At 37.6% G+C, this 26556-nt stretch overlaps 1 protein-coding gene and 1 long non-coding RNA gene across 4 annotated transcripts; both read right to left on the reverse strand.

Moving 5' to 3' along the window:
• LOC110719902 lies at positions 1-26470 on the reverse strand. Its single transcript, XM_021898882.1, has 5 exons — positions 26352-26470; positions 515-718; positions 324-416; positions 121-237; positions 1-30 (listed from the first exon to the last, which is right to left on the reverse strand). Exons 2-5 carry the CDS (start codon positions 707-709, stop codon positions 1-3), a joined length of 435 nt encoding a protein of 144 aa, XP_021754574.1. The 5' UTR covers positions 710-718; positions 26352-26470.
• LOC110720006 lies at positions 812-9141 on the reverse strand. Of its 3 annotated transcripts, none has more exons than XR_002511237.1 (5): positions 8799-9141; positions 8023-8112; positions 3526-3783; positions 3121-3424; positions 812-1043 (listed from the first exon to the last, which is right to left on the reverse strand). It is a non-coding gene; the product is annotated as an uncharacterized LOC110720006 (long non-coding RNA). The 3 variants fall into 3 exon arrangements; XR_002511236.1 differs by having other exon boundaries at positions 8009-8112; XR_002511235.1 differs by lacking the exon at positions 8023-8112.
• Positions 26471-26556: the final 86 nt, after the last annotated feature.

A 26556-nucleotide genomic window follows, 5' to 3' on the forward strand; every position in this document is an offset into this window, starting at 1 on the left:
TTATGCTGACTCCAAAGCATCAATTTTGGCCTGTTTAGGCAAACATAGTAATATGTTACTAATTATCGAATAACTAACAATATTTAGGCGTACAATGTTACTAAATATCGAATAACTCACAATATTCTCTTTTGCTTTTTCAGAGCTGCTAATGTATGTCCTTTCAGCACTTCTTTTTCTTGATTCCTTATAAACCTTTGCTTGAGAAGGTTCTTTCTTGTCTGGATCTTGTTGTTGCTATATATATGTAAATCATAATATATAAATTAGAATAAAAATATATGCAACATGCCTATAATTTAGATTTTAAAAAATGTACTTACCAACTCATGGCGTAAAATAGCATATGATTTGCGTCCCAAAGTGTGCATATCGTCTAACATTAGACGATTGCCTTTTTTACTGTCGCTAACTGCCTAGGGAAAATCGGAAACCACCATTTAATTCAAAATTAAACACATATTAGATAAAATTATTTCAGGAAATTAGATTAGAATCAATATACGTACAATACCTTCTCCTCATCGGTATGCCAATATTGTAGAAGATCTTGGAACATCTGATCGGAGATTGTATCTGGTTTATGTTTCCACCTTAAATCATCCGTATCATAAGCATAGAAGTGTTTCTTCTTGATTTGGCATTTATAATATTTCCAACAACTATTTACAGCATCCATCACCCAATTAAACCCGGCATGGGGGACCATATACTTCTCCTGTTCAAGCTAAAACATTAGTAACGTGTTGAGGTGTAAGTGTAATGCAACTAAGACAGTATCATTTACCTGGACATAATCCAATATTTATTAAGTGTCGGTAGGCTTGGAAAATTTCTATAGTTAAGCGGTGCAAGTTCGGAATCCCTTGCCACCATTCCCAAAAAAAACTTGAACTCTTGCACAATCTCCTTTGTAGGTGCAACTGGCTGACCTAATGAGTTCAGAACAATCACATGACGCTCCTCTCTTGAACATGCGTGAACTCTTTGGAGCATTGTTCGACCTCGTTTTTTCGTTTTGGAGGACAATTCTCTTGATGTTTCTATGGTAATAAACACTAGTCAAATGGATGGATTTGTTTTCCTGTTCCTTGAATTTGTTCTTAACAACATTATTCACAATTAATCGGCATTTCAACATGAAAATCAGACCAAATCAATCACACATTGAATTAAGCACACCATGAATTAAACTTATGTAAACATCGAAACATGTTGATGTTAGCTTAGTAGTTAGAATTCAATCTTCCTAAAAAAGTTCGTAGGATCAAATCCCGGAATTCTTAAAAGGCAGCCATTAAGATTTAAGCATACAGATTTTATACACTGCTCCTTAACCCAAATAATCTACAAAAATGATTATATTATGAACTTAGCGTATTGAAATCCACAGGAAAAAAAAATAAATCTTCCTGACTAAACAAAGGGTTAAAAAAATAAATTCAACTTGTTTCTAATTTATCCCCTTGTTTGATGGTAAATATAGATCATGACCATTCTAAACTCATAAGCAAATATTTACAAACCAAGTAACATAACAAATTCCTGATCCAGATAATACTACCACTATAGCCCACACGGTTCCAAAATGTAATCAACATATTTATGCAATCAACACAGTTTAGAAAACCTATTTGCATTAACAGAGTAAACTTATACAAATTCAAACCTTTCACTTGCACATATACATAATTCCATAAATAAAAATTCCATAATATTACGGGTCTGGATAGCATATCTAAATCACCTGAGAAAATTTATACCTGAGTACTATTTTAAAATAAGAAAAATCAGTAGAAAGAAAGTTAGAAAACTTGAATGGAAAAGTGTACACATAATTTTTAGAAAGGGATAAAAGGGATGGAAGAGTCTGATTCACATAATTCTTGTGATCTGATTCACAAACAAGAGGGCCATTATATGATGTTCTGGCTGGGAGAAGGGATGGAAGAGTCTCTTTAGATTCAAAGGTGCTACGAGACATCCCTACACCCTCAATGAATGTTGACCAACTCACATAGAGCTTTTACAGAAATCTGACACAGGAAGAAATGGTCACCCTATCAGGTATCAATAGTGAGGGTGAATTTATCTTTAACTTTGGTTGGACTTTCACACAGAAATATGCCTGGCCTTCCACTTTTAGAATTTACCGAAAGTCAAAGAATAATGTACTATTCAGTTACGAGTCAGGACTTCGGAGTCCCAACACAAAGTAGTCAGTCAAATCATGTTTCCATCTAAAGGTCCTAATAAACAGCTTTTAGTTTTCAAGCCGAACCAGCAATTAGATAACATTCTTATTAACTCTTCGATGTTAGCTATCCAGTAATAAACTAGCTAATAAAATTCAAATCCATTTTAGCTAGTCATGATAGGTTTTGAATAGCTATCAACAAACACAATGGTCGAACTTGGTTTTCTAGGTTTAAAATTATCCAATTTATACCAAAGTTCATTTGCATGAATAAGTCTTGAATAGTTGAGCTTGAACACTTGAACCTAAGTCCCTAATCTATTGAGGACCTTAATCTGACATCAAATTCATAAACCCACTCATCATATATACAAAGACACCCAAGCTTTAAGCCACAAGCTCAAGTTGATCACATAAATTTCACAATTTATTTTAGCATCAAGATACCAATTCAGCAATATAAATCCATTTCCACCAGGTAAAAAAGAGAGACTTGACCTGCAGTCCTACAGATATTGGTGGAAAGCAGCAGAAATGTAGTTTTAAGTATATGACTAACAAGAAAATGCAGCCCAACTTTCTGAGAGAAATCAAGGACTGACTACAAAATGCTTCAGGAATGTAACTACACACTACATCATTTCTCAGAGTAAGAAACATAATTCATAATTACATAAAGTTAATTAGTCTCATGTTTATCCCAAAAGTATCTTCCAAACTGGAACACCATGCAAACACCTATCCAAATACCCCCTTTCTACCACCCTGCCCTACAAATACCTGAAAGTTAATTAGTCTCATGGTACACCAATTTGAGAAGCAAAATCCTCTTCTTTGCTCTGTTAGCTCCTATCGTTGTTCTTGTACAAGAAGTACATATATGTATGTATGTATATAACAAGAATATCATGATTAGAATATACCTTCCATTCCAAACTGTGCTATAACTGCTCGGTCCGCTGCTTCATTGCCCTCACAATCTTCCTGAAGAGCATCAGCGGTCTCATTCAGCTGCTCATCATCATAATTTTGCCCTTGTTCAGGCACCTCACTGCTCATCATCAGCGCTTCATCTTTTTGTCGTTTCCAAAACTCGAGGTACGCTGACATTGAGCCAGGAGAACAGAACGCTCTTTTCTTCACAGATGCCTTTGTTGACCCCAATTGCTATTCTTGCTGCTTCCTTTGAATTTCCCGTGTGGGAACTTGATGTTGTTGAAAAGAGACCTATAAAACAAAAGCAAAATAAGTAATGCATAATCAAACAAGTAATATATATAAGTAATACATATATATACAAAGCAACAAATTCAAGTTACTGAAGATACCTTTTCATATACTTGTATTTTTCAAGTACCAAGAGTTTCCTGTTCCATATCAGAATCTCCTGAGGAGCCATCATCTGTTTGCCTCACACTCGAACAAAGTATGTCGCGTGTTTTTTGTTGCAGTATCTTATTCGCCAAGGATCCCGATCCTTGGGCTTACATTCTTTCAGCATTATACTTCAATTTTTGGAGCCTTTGTAACTCATAGTCTGGAAGCTGACTTTGGGAATCAGAAGCTTTTGCTTTACCCCCCTTAATCTGCAAAGCCATTCAATGAGAACATGTTTACAACCCATAAAAGATAATAATATGAAAAACAATGCAATATAATATAATATAATATAATATAATATAATATAATATAATATAATATAATATAATATAATATAATATAATATAATATAATATGGAAATCAATGCAATATAATGTAATATAAATTGTTAGGGAAAAAACCATCAGAAAGCTCTCTAGGAGGGATTTGAACAGCATACTGCCAACCATCTATATTAAGATCTTCAACATAAAACACTTGATGTGCTTGAGATGCCAAGATAAATGGTTCTTCTTTAGAAATCGTCTTATACATATTAATCATTACAAGCTCATCATCATCTTTTTTCAGAGTGAAACCACACATACTTAAATAAGACGACACAGAAGTAGCCATGGTACGAAATTGAAATGATGTCTGTTATTGAACCACAATAATTGACATTAGCCTTAATAGGATTTTGATCTTTGGAACTCGCAAAGCTATGTGTCATGGCCATTATAGTGACTCAACTATTTTGAGTTACACAATTAGCATCGCGCTTCATGGTATGGAACCTAAAACCATTGACTGAGTACCTTGTGTACTTTATAGCAATGTAAGAAGGCCCTTTTGATAACCATATGATATTGTTAAGGATGATGTCTTGACCCTCATCAACAATGAAATCAACTTTCTCCCTAAACCAATCCACAAAATCCTTGTTGTGATCTTGAACGCTATTCCATTTCCTTTTTCCTCTAGCGCTTACAAATTCCTTGTGCTCACTATGAAATATAAAAAGATTATTTTATTAACACTACAAATAAAACATATTGAAAACCAAGAGAAAAAGAAAAGAAACTACATTTTGGTTGGTAATCTAACCTTATATATTTCTCAACTTCCTCGCAGTCACAATTGAACAAGACATAACGATGCGCTTGTACCCATTGATTGTGATCAAGTATGTGTTCACGGTCTTTTTTCTTTGATGTCCTTCCTTTCCTTTTTATTGGAAGTCCTACCTTCGGAAGAAATGATTGTGATGTACTACAAGCATTAATTTGAGGTGTGGCTGAGTTTGATCCTTTCAAAAATCTAGCTACAAAGGCAACACATTTTTTGGCTAGATATCCTTCTGCCATTGAGCCTTCTTGACGAGTTTTATTTCAAACATCTTACTTCAGTCCATGAAGATACCTCTCAATCCCATACATACACCTTGAACTTACAGGTCCACCCAACTTAATTTGGCCCACCAAGTGTAGAGGTAGATGTACCATTATATCAAAAAAGGCAGGTGGAAAAATCCTCTCAAGTAGGCATAATGTTTTAACTATCTCAAATTGCAATTTTTCAAGATGTTGAGGATCAATAGTTTTACTCCATATACTATTAAAAAAAGCACAAAGTCTAATCAAAGGAGTAGCAACATCTTTGGATAATGTTGTCTTCACTGCAATTGGGAGCAAATAATTCATCATAAAATGTGCATCGTGGCTTTTGTAGCCTGCAATTTTCCTTTCCCCAACTTGTACGCATCGACCAATGTTAGAAGCATAGCCTTGAGGAAGTTTGGAATTTTTGAAGTCTTGGCAGAACTTACGTTTTTGCTCCAATGACATCCAAAAGCGGGATCTTGGAAATTCTTCGCCACCATCTTCCAATTCTCTTGGTTGAAGCTCCGACATCAAATTAAGCTCTACCAAATCTTGACGAGAACTCACATGATCCTTGGTCTTTTGAGAAATGTCTAACAATGTCCCAATGACACTATCAAACACATTTTTCTCAATATGCATTACATCGAGGTTGTGGCGATTAAGACAATGCTTCCAATATGGTAACTCGAAGAAAATGACCCTCTTTTTCCATGGATTTGGATCATCAACAACACGCCTTGGTTTCTTTTGCTTCTTTCCAAATTCATTTGGAAAATCACGCAACAGATGAGCTACATCAATTCCATTCAATGGAGTAGGTTGATGTCTTTCCTCAACCTTCCCATCAAAATTCCTCTTATCACGATGCCAAGGGTGAAATGGAGGTAGAAATTTACGATTTGCCCTATACACATTCTTAGCACTATAAGGCAACCACTCAGAATCTAATTCATAATGACAATCAGGGCACGCCAAGTATCCTTTTGTGCTCCAGCCAGATAACATCGCATAAGCAGGAAAATCACTAACGGTAGTCTATATGTATGTGAAACCTGTAGTTACTCGAAGCATCATAAGTTTCCAGTTCGAACTCCCACAAATCCTTCAAGTCCTTCATTAGTGGTTGCAAATATATGTCAAGGTCATTGCCTAGGGAAGAAGGACCCGGAATTAGTAGTGCTAACATCAAATACTCAGGCTTCATAATCATCCAAGGAGGCAAGTTGTAATTGATCAACATAACTGGCCAAGTACTATGTACTATACTCATTAAGTTGAATAGGCTGAATCCATCTGTGGCTAGTTCTAGCCTCACATTGCGCGGGTCATCAGAAATCTCTTTGTACAGGGAATCAAATTCCCTCTAAGCTTGACCGTCAGCTGGATGATGTAAAAGATGATCATTTTAATGCCCATCCGCATGCCAAGTCATGTATCTCGCTGTCTCTTGACACATAAATAGTCGTTGAAGCCTTTTCTTTATCGGAAAGTACCTAAGAATCTTTTTAGGAATCCTATAGGTCTTTCCTTTACCATTTTCTATGTCATCCTCTTTGTCCTTTGATTTCCATCTTGGTGTTTTACAAACATGGCAGCTTGTTGCATTTTCATGCTCTTCCCAATATATCATGCAATCATTTGGACATGCATCAATCTTTGTATAATCCAACCCCAACCCTTTCAAAATACTTTTTGCTTCATTGAAAGAAGTTGGCAACTTTGCATCAAGCAACACCTCCCTTATAAGCTCCAATATATCTCCAAATGCGGCATTGGTTAGATTATGATCACACTTCAAAATAAAAAGTCGAATCATGAAGGAAAGTTTTGAGTGGTTTTTGGAACCAGGATACAATTCTTCTTTCCCTTTTTCAACTAACCTCAAAAACTTTTTTGCCTCATCATTTTGCCCCTCTCTAAAAGCATCACGTGCATGATGCAACAACCTCACTACGTCATTGCTAGAGTCACTTGGGATTGACCCTTCATCATTATCCAAACTAGTTTCTTCTCTTTGGATATTGAACCCTAAGTCTAATAACTTATCCGATCTTGGAACAAAACCATTACAAATTAGATGGTCTCTGACCACACCTTCACGCCGCTAAAAACGATAATGACAAATTTGACAGGGACAACAAATTTGATTTCCTTGAGACTTAATAGCAAAAGCCCTTTTGACATATTCGCCAACTCCTTGTTCATATTCATCGCTCCATTTGGCAAACATCCACCAATTCTTAGTTCCACCTTCCATTCCTTAGGGTAAAAATAGAAATTAACAGAGTAAATAGGAAAAATTATTTGATAATTCAAGAAGGCCTTGACTTAAGTCCCTAATTTAGCTGTTACATAATGTTCCATATTTTGATTGATGTGGATTAGAATTTAAAAACAAGAAAAACCCATATTTAATTTACCATTTACATCATAATGAACAATTGACATTCAACACTAAGTAATGAACGGAAAATAATAAAGCAAACAATCAAATATGCACAGGTACAACTATTAGTTTCCATACTCTTGCTTTTAAGTTCCTTGCGGTCCATAAATTTGTCGGTTTAAAAGTTGAAAGACCTAACAAGTCAGATAGTTTGTGGATGCTAAAATAAGAAACTATCTTTCTTTCATAGTCCATAACTCCATACTGCCTCTAATACCTTAATGACCAAAATAGTACATAATCTATCCCTGTATCGATAAGTACACTAATTTTACCCCAAAGATGAGTAATATTGATTCTTACCACATTACTATAAACCCAAATCAAACTTTACAATGAAATGCTTCAGATTAGTCAAAACCAATAAGTATAATTAGCAACCCACTTGAAAATATTAAAATTGAAGCAAACCCAGATCATATTTCACGCTACTAATTAGTCAAAAACAACAAATTTGATGAGAAAATCCACTTCAAAATTAATATGAAGTATTGTCTATCAAAATAGAAAAATAAAGTAGTGATTCGGTCATAAACACTATATTTTGATTTATTCATGCAAAAGAGTACATTCAGATATTCAGTCCATCTGTCCATGGAAATTGAACAGGCCAAACTAACCTGGTAGAAAGTACCTGACAAGAAATAGCTTCAAGATTCCAATTTTAAGATAGAGAACGTTGTAGTTCATCAGTGCACCTAAGATTAATTCATCTAACTCATTTCTGGAAAAAGGGAACATAATCAAGAACATGGAACCTAGAAAAGCAAGGACAGCAGCTTGGTAACAGAGGAAATCCAAAGCACATACCACAGTAAGATTTAGAAAACAGAACATAGAGCCGAATGATATATTAAGGAGTAGAAAAAGAGTTCGGATTGCATAAAGCTACACAAGCGAATTGCCTGTTGGGTTTTGTTTATAGAAAATTGTGCAAATACGCCCACCCAAACAGATTTACATAAAAAAGAACAAAGGTTGCAGCATAATTATGAGTAATGTTTAAGCCAAAGTAATATCAAAACTAATGGCACAAAATAAGTTGTCTATTATACTATAGAAGAAAATTAGATACTGTAACCTCATATTAATTGTACAGGTTTTATAAGCAGAAAAATGCAAAGGCCAGCAGAAAGAACTGAGAAAAGGTTAAGATTCGAGCAGCTAACTTCAACAGGTATGTCAAGTATTCCTAAATAAACCCCTAAAAAAAATTTAGGGTTCATAAATCTAAAAACCACCACAACAACCACCCTCAAGCAAGCAATCAGCCACATGCAACATTCGAACAAATCAACAAATCTAAATCCAAAGATTCGAGCAATCAACCACATGCAAGGTTCAAACTAAAACTAAATACAAAACAAAATCAATAAGTCTATAATTGGTAGACGAAAATTCAAGGTATACCTTAAATAGAGATTCGAGCACGAAGCAGCGGCGAGGGAGGAGAACAAAGGAAGGACCAGCAGCGAGCTAGGAGGAGAACGAAGGAAGACTGATGAGAAGTTTGGGAAAGGGGTTTCAATTTCATTTTTGGCTCTAATATTTCAGCATTTCTCGGGGGTTTTTTTTTTTTTTTTTTTGACTTATCCGTTGTATTAGGTCTTATTCTTTTTTCCTTTTTTTTTTTTTTGGGGGCTGATCCATTGGATTAGCTCCACTGATCCGTTGGATTAGCTCCAACTGAAAAATAAAAAAAAAATAAAATTCGGGAACACTATCCGTTGTGTTAGAAGAATAATCCGTTGGATTAGCTCAACTAATACAACGGATTAGTATATCTAATACAACGGTTAGTATAAACCGTTGAATTAGCCCTATTTTAGTGTAATATAACGGATTAGCCTAGTCTAATACAACGGTACAAAATTAGCCGTTGTATTAGCTATTTTTGTACCGTTGTATTAGATAAAAAATATAGTAGTGTATATTTCTCTTCCTTGTAGCCATTGATGCTTCTCAAGCTTTCTCTCTCTAGAAAAGAAAAATGGAATTCGGGTGAGATGAGTGTTTGGAGGGATAGGAATAGTAGTGGAGGTTGGATACGGGGTAGAAGTGATGAAGGATGAAGAAATTGAAAGGATTTGAGCCAAATTTGTGGGGATTAGAGGAGAGGATGAGAGTTAGGGATTGGGATTTGGGGATTTTTAGAGAGAGAGAGAGGGTGAGAATAATGAAGATGGAAGATTAGAATGAAGTGAGAGGATTTTATTTTTTTCCTTTTGAAATACGACTTGCATTGCTGCTATCCCTCGTGCCTGATCGGGCATAGGCGCCCGGTTGACCCAGCGGAGAGAGTTAGGAAAAGTTCTTGTTTTCTTTCTTCTATTTTCTGAACTTAGCTTCTCGCGCTCGATCGGGCATCCTATGCCCGGTCTGACCGGGCGGTGAAAGCAACAGACGTTCTGCCTTCCTCTTGCCTCTTGCGCCCGGTCCGACATGACATGCCCGGTCTGCCCGGGCGGTAAGGGTTAGAAAAAAATTCTACGCTTCTTTTTCCCTTTTCTTCTCTTATGATCAGTGCTTCTCGCGCCCGGTTGGGCATCCTATGCTCTTTCTACTAGGGCGACGAGTAATTCCTCGTTTTATCAACCTTCGACGACTTTCTTGACATCCCACTTCTTGCATAGCTCGGTGTTCTCTGAAAAGCAAAAACTAAAACAACACAAACATAATACTAAAAAAAAGAAAAAAAAAAGAAAAGGAAAATAGGGAAAGCTAAGAAAACGGGTTGCCTCCCGCAAGTGCTTGTTTATAAGGTCGCTAGCTCGATCATAGTAATGCTCATTGAGTTGGCGATGGGGAAGAGAGTGCGATGTCCACCTTCTCTTCGATAGGATCCCCGAATCGATAATGCTTCACCCTTTGTCCGTTAACCTTGAAAGTGCCTCTGGCCTTATTCCATAGTTCAATAGTGTCGTAGGGGTAGGCCTTAAAAACAGTGAAAGGACCCAACCACCTAGACCGAAGCTTTCCGGGGAACTATTTCAATCGTGAGTTGAATAGAAGAACTTGATCTCCTTCCTTGAATTCTCTTCTCACAAGGCCCTTATCATGCCAACGGTTAGTTCTTTCCTTGTATAATTTTGAACTCTCATAGGCTTCAAGATGGAGCTCATCTAGTTCATTCAATTGTAACAACCACTTTTCTCCCGCTGCTTTAGCATCAAAATTTAATCTCTTCATAGCCCAAAATGCTCAGTATTCTAGCTCAATGGGTAGCTGGCATGTCATCCCATAAACAAGTCTGTATGGGGTTGTATCTATTGGCGTTTTAAAAGTTGTTCGGTATGCCCATAGTGCATCATTAACCTTGGCAGACCAATCTTTTCTTGTCCTTGCAACCGTTTTCTCTAAGATAGACTTAATTTCTCGGTTAGACACTTCAACTTGACCACTGGTTTGTGGATGATAGCCAATGCCAAGCCTGTGTTGCACTCCATAATTTTTCAACATCGCTTCGAACCGATGCTCCAAGAAATGTGTTCCCCTGTCACTAATCAACACACGTGGGATACCAAATCGGGGAAAAAAATTTTCTTGAAAAATTTACTTACCACACGAGCATCATTGGTTGGAGTAGCAATAGCTTCAATCCACTTTGACACATAGTCAACGGTACTAGGATATATCGGTTTCCATGAGAAGAAGGAAACGGACCCATGAAGTCTATCCCCGACACGTCAAACAACTCGAACTCGAGTATGTTGTTGAGTGGCATTTTATTCCTCTTAGAAATATTGCCCGTCCGTTGACATAGGAATATACATCTTTGAACAAGGTTGGCCAATAAAACCCGCACTACAAAATCTTCGCGGTTGTCTTCGAAGGACCTGCATGTCCACCACACAGTAAGTCATGGCAATGAGAGATGACATTGTTAACCATTAGTTTTGATAATATTACTTTGTCAAGTGGATGTCCCTGATGATTTACAACGTGAGCAACTTCCCTTGATCAAAACGGAAGATGCACTTGAAACGGTGTTAATAGGGAGTGTCAATGATGAAGATTGGGAAACAAGGGAGTAAACAAGGCTACTAGAGGAAGCAAAAGCCAATCCAATCATCGCTCTAGTCAAGGAAGTCTTTAGTGTATCGAGTGTTAGGGAGAGTACTACGCCTCCCGAGGTAGAGTTGAAACCCCTTCCCTCTACTCTTAAATATGCATATCTTGGTCCTAATAATGCATATCCTGTTATTGTTAATGTTGAGCATCACGATACAGAATTGGAGCAACTGCTCACTAGTTTGAGAAAATATAAAAATGTTATTGGGTACACCATTAATGATATTAAGGGCATTAATCCCTCTTGTTGTATGCATAAAATCATCCTTGAGGACGATCATGCCTCCTCTATAGAACCTCAAAGAAGGCTTAATCCAAACATGATGGAGGTAGTTAAAAAAAAGGTTCTTAAATTGCTTGATGCAGGAATAATTTACCCTATCTCAGATAGTAAGTGGGTTAGCCCTGTACAAGTAGTACCAAAAAAAGGAGGTATCACCATTGTCAAGAATGATAAGGGTGAGCCAGTCGCCACTAGGACTGTCACAGGGTGGCGAATGTGTATTAACTATAGAAGGTTGAATAAGGCCACCTGAAAGGACCATTTCCCCCTCCCCTTTATTGATCATATGCTTGAACGTTTGGCTAAGCATTCCTTTTTCTGTTATTTGGATGGATATTCTGGTTTCTTTTAAATTCCTATTCGTCCTTGTGATGAGGAAAAGACCACATTCACATGTCCATATGGCACTTTTTCATACCTTAGGATGCCATTTGGATTATGTAATGCCCCAGCCACGTTTCAACGTTGTATGATGGCAATTTTTTCAGGTTTTATAGAGAATTCTCTGGAAATATTTATGGATGATTTTTCTATTTATGGAACATCTTTCGATGTATGTCTTGAAAATTTGAAAAAGGTGCGCCATAGATGTCAAGAAGTCAATCTAATTTTATACTGGGAAAAGTGTCATTTTATGGTACAATAGGGAATCGTTTTAGGTCATGTCGTGTCAAATAAGGGTATTGATATCGATAAGGCCAAAATAGAGGTCATTGAGCGACTACCCCCTCCAAACTCTTTAAAAGGAGCTCGAAGTTTCCTTGGTCATGCAGGTTTTTACCGTCGCTTCATTAAGGATTTTTTAAAATTTGCTTGACCTCTAACTGAGCTTCTAGCTAAGGATGCTCCATTTATTTTTGTTGATGCTTGTCTTGAAGCTTTTAACAGGTTGAAGGAAGCTTTGATCTCTGCTCCTGTTATGCAACCCCCTGATTGGACCCTACCTTTTGAAATTATGTGCGATGCTAGTGACTATGCGGCAGAAGGCGTTTTGGGGAAACGAAAGGACAAAAAACTTCATGCTATTTATTACTCTAGTAAAACTCTTACCCCTGCTCTAATGATTTATGCCACAGCCGAAAAAGAGATGCTAGCAGTAATTTATGCAATAGACAAGTTTCATTCTTACCTAGTTGGTTCGAAAGTAATAATTCATACAGATCATGCGGCATTGAGATATTTAATGAGTAAAAGTCACGCCAAGCCGCGGTTGATTCGTTGAATCCTTCAGCTGCAAGATTATGACATCGAGATAAAGGACACGAAGGGGACTGAGAATGTCATCGCAGACCATCTCTCTCGCCTCCTCCTCGATAATGGGGACGGAGATGACCTCCATTTTGATGATTCTTTCCCTGATGAACATTTATTAGCTCATTTGAAAATTAAGTCACCTTGGTATGCTGATTTAGCTAATTTTTTGTCCACAGGAACAATGCCTTACGGCTACTCATCTCAATAACGCAAGAAATTCCTCTATGAGGCAAGGAGACACTTTTGAGTGGATCCTTTCTTGTATAAGCTATGTGCGGATGCATTGATTAGATGATGCATCCCAGAGAATGAGGTAAACAATGTCATCTCTCATTGCCATGACTTACTGTGTGGTGGACATGCAGGTCCTTCGAAGACAACCGCGAAGATTTTGTAGTGCGGGTTTTATTGGCCAACCTTGTTCAAAGATGTATATTCCTATGTCAACGGACGGACAATATTTCTAAGAGGAATAAAATGCCACTCAACAACATACTCGAGTTCGAGTTGTTTGACGTGTCGGGGATAGACTTCATGGGTCCGTTTCCTTCTTCTCATGGAAACCGATATATCCTAGTACCGTTGACTATGTGTCAAAGTGGATTGAAGCTATTGCTACTCCAACCAATGATGCTCGTGTGGTAAGTAAATTTTTCAAGAAAATTTTTTTCCCCGATTTGGTATCCCACGTGTGTTGATTAGTGACAGGGGAACACATTTCTTGGAGCATCGGTTCGAAGCGATGTTGAAAAATTATGGAGTGCAACACAGGCTTGGCATTGGCTATCATCCACAAACCAGTGGTCAAGTTGAAGTGTCTAACCGAGAAATTAAGTCTATCTTAGAGAAAACGGTTGCAAGGACAAGAAAAGATTGGTCTGCCAAGGTTAATGATGCACTATGGGCATACCGAACAACTTTTAAAACGCCAATAGATACAACCCCATACAGACTTGTTTATGGGATGACATGCCAGCTACCCATTGAGCTAGAATACTGAGCATTTTGGGCTATGAAGAGATTAAATTTTGATGCTAAAGCAGCGGGAGAAAAGTGGTTGTTACAATTGAATGAACTAGATGAGCTCCATCTTGAAGCCTATGAGAGTTCAAAATTATACAAGGAAAGAACTAACCGTTGGCATGATAAGGGCCTTGTGAGAAGAGAATTCAAGGAAGGAGATCAAGTTCTTCTATTCAACTCACGATTGAAATAGTTCCCCGGAAAGCTTCGGTCTAGGTGGTTGGGTCCTTTCACTGTTTTTAAGGCCTACCCCTACGACACTATTGAACTATGGAATAAGGCCAGAGGCACTTTCAAGGTTAACGGACAAAGGGTGAAGCATTATCGATTCGGGGATCCTATCGAAGAGAAGGTGGACATCGCACTCTCTTCCCCATCGCCAACTCAATGAGCATTACTATGATCGAGCTAGCGACCTTATAAACAAGCACTTGCGGGAGGCAACCCGTTTTCTTAGCTTTCCCTATTTTCCTTTTCTTTTTTTTTTCTTTTTTTTAGTATTATGTTTGTGTTGTTTTAGTTTTTGCTTTTCAGAGAACACCGAGCTATGCAAGAAGTGGGATGTCAAGAAAGTCGTCGAAGGTTGATAAAACGAGGAATTACTCGTCGCCCTAGTAGAAAGAGCATAGGATGCCCAACCGGGCGCGAGAAGCACTGATCATAAGAGAAGAAAAGGGAAAAAGAAGCGTAGAATTTTTTTCTAACCCTTACCGCCCGGGCAGACCGGGCATGTCATGTCGGACCGGGCGCAAGAGGCAAGAGGAAGGCAGAACGTCTGTTGCTTTCACCGCCCGGTCAGACCGGGCATAGGATGCCCGATCGAGCGCGAGAAGCTAAGTTCAGAAAATAGAAGAAAGAAAACAAGAACTTTTCCTAACTCTCTCCGCTGGGTCAACCGGGCGCCTATGCCCGATCAGGCACGAGGGATAGCAGCAATGCAAGTCGTATTTCAAAAGGAAAAAAATAAAATCCTCTCACTTCATTCTAATCTTCCATCTTCATTATTCTCACCCTCTCTCTCTCTCTAAAAATCCCCAAATCCCAATCCCTAACTCTCATCCTCTCCTCTAATCCCCACAAATTTGGCTCAAATCCTTTCAATTTCTTCATCCTTCATCACTTCTACCCCGTATCCAACCTCCACTACTATTCCTATCCCTCCAAACACTCATCTCACCCGAATTCCATTTTTCTTTTCTAGAGAGAGAAAGCTTGAGAAGCATCAATGGCTACAAGGAAGAGAAATATACACTACTATATTTTTTATCTAATACAACGGTACAAAAATAGCTAATACAACGGCTAATTTTGTACCGTTGTATTAGACTAGGCTAATCCGTTATATTACACTAAAATAGGGCTAATTCAACGGTTTATACTAACCGTTGTATTAGATATACTAATCCGTTGTATTAGATGAGCTAATCCAACGGATTATTCTTCTAACACAACGGATAGTGTTCCCGAATTTTATTTTTTTTTTATTTTTCAGTTGGAGCTAATCCAACGGATCAGTGGAGCTAATCCAATGGATCAGCCCCCCCAAAAAAAAAAAAAAAGGAAAAAAGAATAAGACCTAATACAACGGATAAGTCAAAAAAAAAAAAAAAAAACCCCGAGAAATGCTGAAATATTAGAGCCAAAAATGAAATTGAAACCCCTTTCCCAAACTTCTCATCAGTCTTCCTTCGTTCTCCTCCTAGCTCGCTGCTGGTCCTTCCTTTGTTCTCCTCCCTCGCCGCTTCTTCGTGCTCGAATCTCTATTTAAGGTATACCTTGAATTTTCGTCTACCAATTATAGACTTATTGATTTTGTTTTGTATTTAGTTTTAGTTTGAACCTTGCATGTGGTTGATTGCTCGAATCTTTGGATTTAGATTTGTTGATTTGTTCGAATGTTGCATGTGGCTGATTGCTTGCTTGAGGGTGGTTGTTGTGGTGGTTTTTAGATTTATGAACCCTAAATTTTTTTTAGGGGTTTATTTAGGAATACTTGACATACCTGTTGAAGTTAGCTGCTCGAATCTTAACCTTTTCTCAGTTCTTTCTGCTGGCCTTTGCATTTTTCTTCTTATAAAACCTGTACAATTAATATGAGGTTACAGTATCTAATTTTCTTCTATAGTATAATAGACAACTTATTTTGTGCCATTAGTTTTGATATTACTTTGGCTTAAACATAGCTTATACAAGAAAGGATCCACTCAAAAGTGTCTCCTTGCCTCATAGAGGAATTTCTTGCGTTGTTGAGATGAGTAGCCGTAAGGCATTGTTCCTGTGGACAAAAAATTAGCTAAATCAGCATACCAAGGTGACTTAATTTTCAAAAGAGCTAATAAATGTTCATCAGGGAAAGAATCATCAAAATGGAGGTCATCTCCGTCCCCATTATCGAGGAGGAGGCGAGAGAGATGGTCTGCGATGACATTCTCAGTCCCCTTCGTGTCCTTTATCTCGATGTCATAATCTTGCAGCTGAAGGATTCAACGAATCAACCGCGGCTTGGCGTGACTTTTACTCATTAAATATCTCAATGCCGCATGATCTGTATGAATTATTACTTTCGAACCAACTAGGTAAGAATGAAACTTGTCTATTGCATAAATTACTGCTAGCATCTCTTTTTCGGCTGTGGCATAAATCATTAGAGCAGGGGTAAGAGTTTTACTAGAGTAATAAATAGCATGAAGTTTTTTGTCCTTTCGTTTCCCCAAAACGCCTTCTGCCGCATAGTCACTAGCATCGCACATAATTTCAAAAGGTAGGGTCCAATCAGGGGGTTGCATAACAGGAGCAGAGATCAAAGCTTCCTTCAACCTGTTAAAAGCTTCAAGACAAGCATCAACAAAAATAAATGGAGCATCCTTAGCTAGAAGCTCAGTTAGAGGTCAAGCAAATTTTAAAAAATCCTTAATGAAGCGACGGTAAAAACCTGCATGACCAAGGAAACTTCGAGCTCCTTTTAAAGAGTTTGGAGGGGGTAGTCGCTCAATGACCTCTATTTTGGCCTTATCGATATCAATACCCTTATTTGACACGACATGACCTAAAACGATTCCCTATTGTACCATAAAATGACACTTTTCCCAGTATAAAATTAGATTGACTTCTTGACATCTATGGCGCACCTTTTTCAAATTTTCAAGACATACATCGAAAGATGTTCCATAAATAGAAAAATCATCCATAAATATTTCCAGAGAATTCTCTATAAAACCTGAAAAAATTGCCATCATACAACGTTGAAACGTGGCTGGGGCATTACATAATCCAAATGGCATCCTAAGGTATGAAAAAGTGCCATATGGACATGTGAATGTGGTCTTTTCCTCATCACAAGGACGAATAGGAATTTAAAAGAAACCAGAATATCCATCCAAATAACAGAAAAAGGAATGCTTAGCCAAACGTTCAAGCATATGATCAATAAAGGGGAGGGGGAAATGGTCCTTTCAGGTGGCCTTATTCAACCTTCTATAGTTAATACACATTCGCCACCCTGTGACAGTCCTAGTGGCGACTGGCTCACCCTTATCATTCTTGACAATGGTGATACCTCCTTTTTTTGGTACTACTTGTACAGGGCTAACCCACTTACTATCTGAGATAGGGTAAATTATTCCTGCATCAAGCAATTTAAGAACCTTTTTTTTAACTACCTCCATCATGTTTGGATTAAGCCTTCTTTGAGGTTCTATAGAGGAGGCATGATCGTCCTCAAGGATGATTTTATGCATACAACAAGAGGGATTAATGCCCTTAATATCATTAATGGTGTACCCAATAACATTTTTATATTTTCTCAAACTAGTGAGCAGTTGCTCCAATTCTGTATCGTGATGCTCAACATTAACAATAACAGGATATGCATTATTAGGACCAAGATATGCATATTTAAGAGTAGAGGGAAGGGGTTTCAACTCTACCTCGGGAGGCGTAGTACTCTCCCTAACACTCGATACACTAAAGACTTCCTTGACTAGAGCGATGATTGGATTGGCTTTTGCTTCCTCTAGTAGCCTTGTTTACTCCCTTGTTTCCCAATCTTCATCATTGACACTCCCTATTAACACCGTTTCAAGTGCATCTTCCGTTTTGATCAAGGGAAGTTGCTCACGTTGTAAATCATCAGGGACATCCACTTGACAAATTGTCTCTCCAATGGAAGGAGTTCCCATAGCATTCAAGAGTGAATACTCCATTTTCTCATCTCCTATTTCAAAAGTGATTTTACCATTCTTCATATTAATGATTGCTCCCGTAGTAGCTAAGAATGGTCTAGAATGATAGGAACATGTGCATCCTCCTCCATTTCCATCACAACAAATTCACATGGAATAAAGAATTTTCCCACGCGTAGAGGAACATCTTTAAGTACACCCAAAGAAAACTTGACTGACCGATCCACAAGTTGTAGAGATATACGTGTAGGCTTTAGTTCACCCATTTGAATTTTCTTGCAGATAGAGAGCGGAATAAGACTTACACTTGCACCAAGATCACATAATGCTCTGTTGATTTCTATCTCTCCAAGTTTCACCGGAATTGAGTAGCTACTTGGATCGCCTAATTTCTTAGGAAGTGTATTTTGCAAAATTGTACTACACTCTGCAGTCAATGCAACCGTAGCATTCTCCTCTAGCTTCTTCTAGTTAGAGAGCATATCCTTTAAAATTTTTGCATAAGATGGCATCTCGGATATTGCATCTAAAAATGGAATGTTGATGTGAAGCTTTTTCAGAATATCGAGAAATTTTCCATAATTTTTCTCTAACTTAGCTTGGGATAACCTCTGCGAAAAAGGAACCTTTGGCACATATGGAGCAAGTGGTGGTGGAGTCGTTTCCTTTGGCTCTTCCTCAATCATAGTAATTTCAACCACCTTTTCATTTGCGCCTACCCCTTCAACAACCTCCTTTGATGGCTCCCTTACGGGAGGATTTTCAATTGCTATCCACTCCTCAAAGTCACGGCATTCATATGCCCCTTTTGTGGTTTCTCTGTCTTACCCGAAAAGGTACCCGGTCTCTTTGAAGATTGGCCAACTTGATGAGCAAGTTGACTTATTTGATTTTCCATGAGCTTGTAACTGTTGGATGGAATTGTTTGTTGTGGTGATAAAGTTCTCCATCATTAGCTCAAGGTTAGATTTTTGAGGAGGTGGTTGCACAGGTTGCATGGTTTGTTGGACTAGAGGTGGTCTTAGTTGGAAACCAAGTGGTGCATTATAATTTTTGTTTCGAGGTGGTGGTGGAGGTGGATTTTGTTGGGCTTGGGTATTCTTGTAGGAAAAATTTGGGTGATTCTTCCAACCTTCATTATATGTGTTAGAGTGGGGGTCATATGGCCTTTTGGGGTTAGAACTGTAGAATGCATTGGCTTTCTCAATTGATATCTCATTTGAATTTTGTGGGCAATTAGGTGCGATGTGACCTTGCACATTACACATTTGACAAGTCTCAAGTAAGCTAGCGGATGATCCAGCTTGGAGTCTGTTAAACTTGCTTGACAATGCTTGCACAGAGCTAGTCAAAAAATTTAGAGCATCAACATCTAATTTACCTCTCATCTTCACACTATTTTGGCCTCCTAGGTGATAGTTATCATTGGCGCCCATCTTCTCAACTAGTTCCTTTGCCTCAGTTGGGTTCTTAGTCAAGAGAGAACCCCTAGATGAAGCGTCAATATAGATTTGGAACTCATGAGTTAAACCATTATAGAAGGTTTGGATCAACATCCATTTAGGAATACCATGAAGAGGGCATTGTCTCTACAATTGCTTGAATCTCCTCCATGCGTCATATAGGGACTCATCATTGGACTGCCTGAAAGTAGATAACTCGTTTCTCAACCTTGCAGTCTTTTCTAGTCCCAAGAACTTGACTAGAAAAGCCTTCACCAGTTTATCCCATGTGTCAAATGAGCCATTACCTTCATCTCTCAACTATTCCTTCGCCCTATCCTGTAATGAGAAAGGAAAAAGGCAAAGTCTAAGAGCATCATCTGTAACACCATTTAACTTCATAGTATTGCATTTCTCTATGAAACTATCAATGTGACTCACTGGGCAATCATGAGATGTGCCTGCAAACGAATCACTGGAGATGAATTGAATGAATTGTGGTTTCAATTCGAAGTTCTGAGCAGTGACAGGTGCTCTGACAATGCTTGAGATGAGTCCGGTTGTTGTATCAGGAATACCGTACTCCAAAAGAGATTTCGTTGTTGGGTCGTCCATGTTTCGATTTCTCCCTCTTCCTCTACCTCTTCGTCTCCTTACAGTTGCTTCGATTTCATAATCAAAAGGTGCTAAATCATCTGACCCTGAACGCCGTGTTTGCATGCAACAAAGAACTAAAAGAAGAGTATCAAAAACACAAGAAATAATAGCCGAAGAAACAAATAAAGCTTAGTAAAAACGAATCACGAAATATTAAAATGAAACCTAGTCCCCGGCAACGGCGCCAAAATTTGATAGGCGTGTCGCGTACCTAACAAAAATAAACCAAACAAGACCACTACTATGTAGACGGGCAAGTAAGGATCGAATCCCAAGAGACTAAGGTTCACCTAATTAATTAGACTCAAGCAATCACTAAGCAAGTAACCAATCAATAGTGAAGAACACTAATAACAAATATCTAAATGGCACAATTAATCTAGAGAAATTATAATCAATGAATTAAAGCATCCAAGATCAAACATTACCACGAATATAATCAATGCACGAATAAATCTACCCCCAATAACAATTCAATTGACAAGATCAATTAAGCATGTCAATCTACTACTTTCATGATGAACTTCAAACCCTTAATTGAAATACCTGAATCCCGTTAATACCCAACTTCCATTACGATAAGAACAAAGGGATGATAACAATACTAATTATTCCTAATCTAGCATTGGCAAAAATACAATCAATTAAGCATGTCAATTGGGATTATTATTGGAGAATTTAAAGATTCAATTCATATACCGATCATATTCGGGCTTTGCAAGATCCCGGATTAAGTACTCACACATATTAACGAAATCAAAAACAAGAATTAATAAAGAAAACATAATTAATGAGTAATGAAAAGTAAAGGAGAGAAAAAGTAGATGAATACCAATTACTTCAATTGAGAAAGCTTGAATTGTTGATGAACAATAATCCAATACTAAGAGTAGAAATTAATTGCTTAAAGAGAATAAACTAGGGTTTTTAAGTAGTTCTAATACTAGGGAAAATAATCAGCCGTCTTCTAATTGTGATTACAATGGGTATTTATACCCCTTAAAAAGATAAAAAAGCCGAAATTAATTAAAGACGGTTTGCGCGCAACAGTGCTCGGTCTGCCCGGGTGAAGCCTACCCGATCGGGCGGCTGAGGTAAAACTCCTTCTTCCTTGTGTTCTTCTTCTGCCCGGTCAGCCAGGTCTTTGAGTGGCCGGTCGGGCGCGCAACACAGCTCGAGAATGAAGCTCTGAAGATGACACTCCTCTGCTCAGTCGGCCAGGGCATGACATAACCGGTCAGCCAGGGCTTGTGGGATCTATGATGATACTTCGTAGTTAGCTCTTGAGTTGAACTTAATAAGTTATCTCCCAAAAGCGTGAGAAAGACTTTAAGTTCGTAATACTCTAGTTTCTTTTTGTCTAGCCTTGGTTAAGCTACGAGATAGGGACCCGTTCGGGCGCGTTGGTGTGCAAAGAAGGAGGATTTGCACTTGCGGGTCTAGAGCTTTTCGTGTTCGTGCTCGGGGTTCATGAGAAGAACACTTCAAGGGTAAGGAAGTCTTTTCTTTACTTTCTCTCTCTCCTTCTTTATCTGTTTATCGCTTTTTATAATTACATGTTAGGTTGTTTAGTTATATTAATTATGCATGCGATCCTCTGCCGGTTTTGTTTCCGTGCGATGTCGGACACCGCAAAATCCAATAAAAGTATAAGAGCCTCTTGCATTTAATTTTTACCACTAAAAATTAATTAAGGTGATTTAAAATGGATTTAAATTTCAGGATTAGCAACATAATTAGATTAGGACCTCGTTTTTACCAATAGTGAAAACCCCCCATCTCACAACACTCGCGTGTTTAAAGGGTTATATTATCGCTCAACCTAGTCAAATGTCGACTCGAAATGTGACATATATTCCAGCATTTTGACAAGGGACTCATTTCTCATGAACACAATACCATGCACGAAGGTCAGAAGGTCTTTTCATGCTTGTAATGTAGGCCCGGTAAAAGTGGGTAGTAAAGTTGGGAGATGTAGGCAATTATAGTCTAACCGGGGAGCTATCGAACATAATCAATAAACTTCCTCGATCCATCATTCTCACTCACAAGAGAACATATCCAAATTACATTGTGAACATCCACTACTACCTTTATTTTTTCATTCTTCTTTCTTTTTCTTCATTTTCATTTTTTTTTTCTTTCTTCTTTATTTTTTTCTTTTTCTCTTTTTTTTTCTTTTCATTCACTTTCCAAGGATAAAACCTCCATGCTTGTGATTCCTTCTTTTCTCATTTTTTTAGAGCTCCACATTAAACGCCAATTTCACCACAAAAATTAAACAAACACCACGATATAAAGCTCCCCCAAGCTAGACTAGGGAAAAGTAACCAATTGGGGCCAAAGGGTTAATTTTGTGACTTTCATGAAAAATATAGACAAGGCTACAACATGGGTGAGCAAGAAGGGAACAAACGTTTCTAAATTCGTCTGGAGGTCACCTAAAGAACATGGCCTTCGTCCTGCTCAACGTGCACGTGCAATGTATAATGACACATTACTAAGAGTCTAAAGTCAAAACTAAGATCAATATCACACCAAGAACTAGACACACATGAATAAATAATTAAGTCTCAAGCCTCACAGTTAACACAGTCAAGCTCCAGACTCATACATGGTTAACAAAGTTGACTTCTACTAGGGATCAAAATAATTCAAGGTCAAATCATGATCATTTAATTCGTAGTGCAAGCCTTTCAATCAAGATCAAGTCAAAAACCTTTTGGCGTCAAGGATAGGGGCACAGGGAAGTAGTTCATTGGCCATTCATTATCATGATTCTCATATTTTTTTTAACACAACCAAAGCAATAAAACAAACTAATCAAAGCAAAAGTAAATAAGAGAACGTACCGAGATATATATATATATATATACAAACCTCCCCCAAGCTACACTCGGCAATGGCCTCATTTCAACGTGTGGGAGGTGGGAAAAACACCTATGAATCCTCACTCGAATTCATCATCATCATCATCATCTCTGTCATCATCGTCACCATCATCATCATTACCAGCTACTCCGCTACTACCTGCAATGTCTCCCATATTGGGAAAGGTATACCACGAAGGATGGGAAGCATCCCTCGGAATATGACCTTGCCTGTAAAAATAGTCATAAACAGGATGCACAGACAGGCGATAGTCGGTCTCAAGTGTCTGGAGACAGGAAGAGAGATCCTGGATGCCAGCCATGATGGCCTCATTTTCAGAAGAGACAGGTGGTGCAGGGGAAGATGAGAAGGGTCCAGCAAACTCTCGCCTATAGTAAGTCCTTGTGGGGGCAACTGGGCAGGTGAACTACTAAGGACCTCCAGAAGATATGAAGGTTGGTGAGGGCGAATCTTAGTAAGGTCAGGAGAGGGTAAGGAGATGGATCGCCTATTGTTCTTTATAACAAGACATTTGTAATTTCCAAGTTCAACGGATAGCCAGTTGGTGGCAATGAAATAATGTTGGTCCAAGGTAATAGGACCTGGCACTAGTGTGCGGTGGAATTCATCAAAACCCTCCTTAACTGCCAAGTGGGTCACCAAACCGCCTAGGACTATGGGGTTGTTGGTACGGTCTTCATTAGGTTTAACAGTGGTGAAGGTAAGTCCTTGTTTCCTAAGATGAGGGCAAAAAGGTGAGCAATAATCATCCGAAAACCCTCATCAGAATCCCCATATCTTAGGTAACTACCCAAGATCGCAACCTCATTTGCCCTAACATTATTAGGTTATGTCCGTCCAAAAATAGTCCACCCAGAAAAGCGAGTCCAAAGTCTAAGGACGGGTTGATGGATTTTGTTAGCGGGGGCATGTTGCGTTGACTCAATGTTTTCACATGTCATGGCAAACCACAAATTCCCAGACATGAAATTGTTCGGTTGCATGGTTAATCTTGTGGACAGAAGACCAAACTTCCTAGCAAAACCATCTAATGTAAGACGATGGGATTTATTCAACAATCTATAAACTACATGTGTCACCAAACCATGTCTACCTTTTACTACATCAAAAGAGCTCAAGAATTCAAGAGTGATGTCTTCATATGTATAATGGATCATGTTAAACAATTGAGACATGCCAAGTTTAGAAAACAAAGTTCTACATTCAGAATCAATTCCTTATTTTGCAAGAAGAGAACGATCTATAAAACAAGTAGGAACTACCTTCCGATGTTGGAGCTCTAGGAAACGCTTCTTTTGATTCGGAAATTCGGCCACGAACTTGATGTGTGGAAAACTTGGAATTCTCTCCAAATCGAGTTGTTGATTTTGAGGGGCGCTCCTATTCACTACTACATTTAAGAGCTAATACAACGACTTTTTCCGCTGTATTAGGTGTCAAAAACCGATATATTAGAGCTAATACAACGGCTAGCAACCGTCACATTTGCTGGGGTTGGATTAGGTCTAATACAACGGTAAAAGTGACCTAATCCAACGGATTGAGCAATCCGTTGGATTAGGTTCCCTTTTTTTGTTTTTGGGAATAATTGGACCAAATCCAACGGATTGAGGAATCCGTTGGATTAGTTATCTACCTAATCTAACGGATTGCTCGTCCAATCCGTTAGATTAGATACTTTTCCTTTTTTTTTTTTTTTTTCTTTTGATACCTTGTATTAGACCCTTTTTGTTCTTTTTTTTTTTAAAACCGTTGTATTAGGAAATTTTTTTAATTTTTTTTTTTGGAATATATAATTATATATTATACCTAAGCTATATATTATATATAATTAATTAGTTTAAATCTAAAAGGTATAATATATAATAAATATACATTATATTAGTATATTTATAATTAAAAATCAACGAAGTGCATATAATATATTCGTTGCATTACAAAATAAACGAAGTGCCGATACTAACTAATAATAAATGAAAGTTCACTAATTAATTAACAATCGTTTGAAATAAAATTAGTACTTGCAATAGATACATAAAATCAACATTAGTCCGTACTTTATTCATCCCGGGGTAGCTCATCGTCATCAAGCACCCACATGTAAAAATAATAATAATAATAATAATAATAATAATAATAGTAATAATAATAATAATAATAGTAATAATAGTAATAATAGTAATAATAGTAATAATAATAATAATAATAATAATAAGAATAATAATAATATATTAGGACAAGTAATGTATATAAATCAACATTAGGGACAAGTAACGAATAATATAATGCATATAAGCAAAACAAAAGCTAAAACAAGTAATGCATAAGCCATAACACCACCAACAACACAACAATAACACCATCTTCTTGTGATTCTGCTCACTCCAAAGCATCAATTTTGGCCTGTTTAGGCAAACATAGTAATATGTTACTAATTATCGAATAACTAACAATATTTAGGCGTACAATGTTACTAAATATCGAATAACTCACAATATTCTCTTTTGCTTTTTCAGAGCTGCTAATGTATGTCCTTTCAGCATTTCTTTTTCTTGATTCCTTGTAAACCTTTGCTTGAGAAGGTTCTTTCTAGTCTTGATCTTGTTGTTGCTATATATACGTAAATCATAATGTATGAAATTAGAATAAAAATATATGCAACATGCCTATAATTAGATTTTAAAAAATGTACTTACCAACTCATGGCGTAAAATAGCATATGATTTGCGTCCCAAAGTGTGCATGTCATCTACCATTAGACGATTGCCTTTGTTGCTGTCGGTAATTGCCTAGGGAAAATCGGAAACCACCATTTAAGTCAAAATTAAACACATATTAGATAAAATTATTTCAGGAAATTAGATTATAATCAATATAAGTACAGTACCTTCGCCTCATCGGTATGCCAATATTGTAGAAGATCTTGGAACATCTAATCAGAGATTGTATCTGGTTTATGTTTCCACCTTAAATCATCCGTATCATATGTATAGAAGTGTTTCTTCTTGATTTGGCATTTATAATATTTCCAACAACTATTTACAGCATCCATCACCCAATTAAACCCGGCATAGGGGACCATATACTTCTCCTGTTCAAGCTAAAACATTAGTAACGTGTTGAGGTGTAAGTGTAATGCAACTAAGACAATATCATTTACCTGGACATAATCCAATATCTTATCAAGTGTTGATAGGCTTGGAAAATTTCTGTAGTTAAGCGGTGCAAGTTCGGAATCCCTTGCCACCGTTCCCAGAAAAAACTTGAATTCTTGCACAATCTCCTTTGTAGGTGCAACTGACTGACCTAATGAGTTCTGAACAATCACAGGACGCTCCTCTCTTGAACGTGCGTGAACTCTTGGA

Source organism: Chenopodium quinoa, unplaced genomic scaffold (assembly GCF_001683475.1).
Source record: "Chenopodium quinoa cultivar QQ74 unplaced genomic scaffold, ASM168347v1, whole genome shotgun sequence".
Taxonomy (NCBI): Eukaryota; Viridiplantae; Streptophyta; class Magnoliopsida; order Caryophyllales; family Amaranthaceae; genus Chenopodium; species Chenopodium quinoa.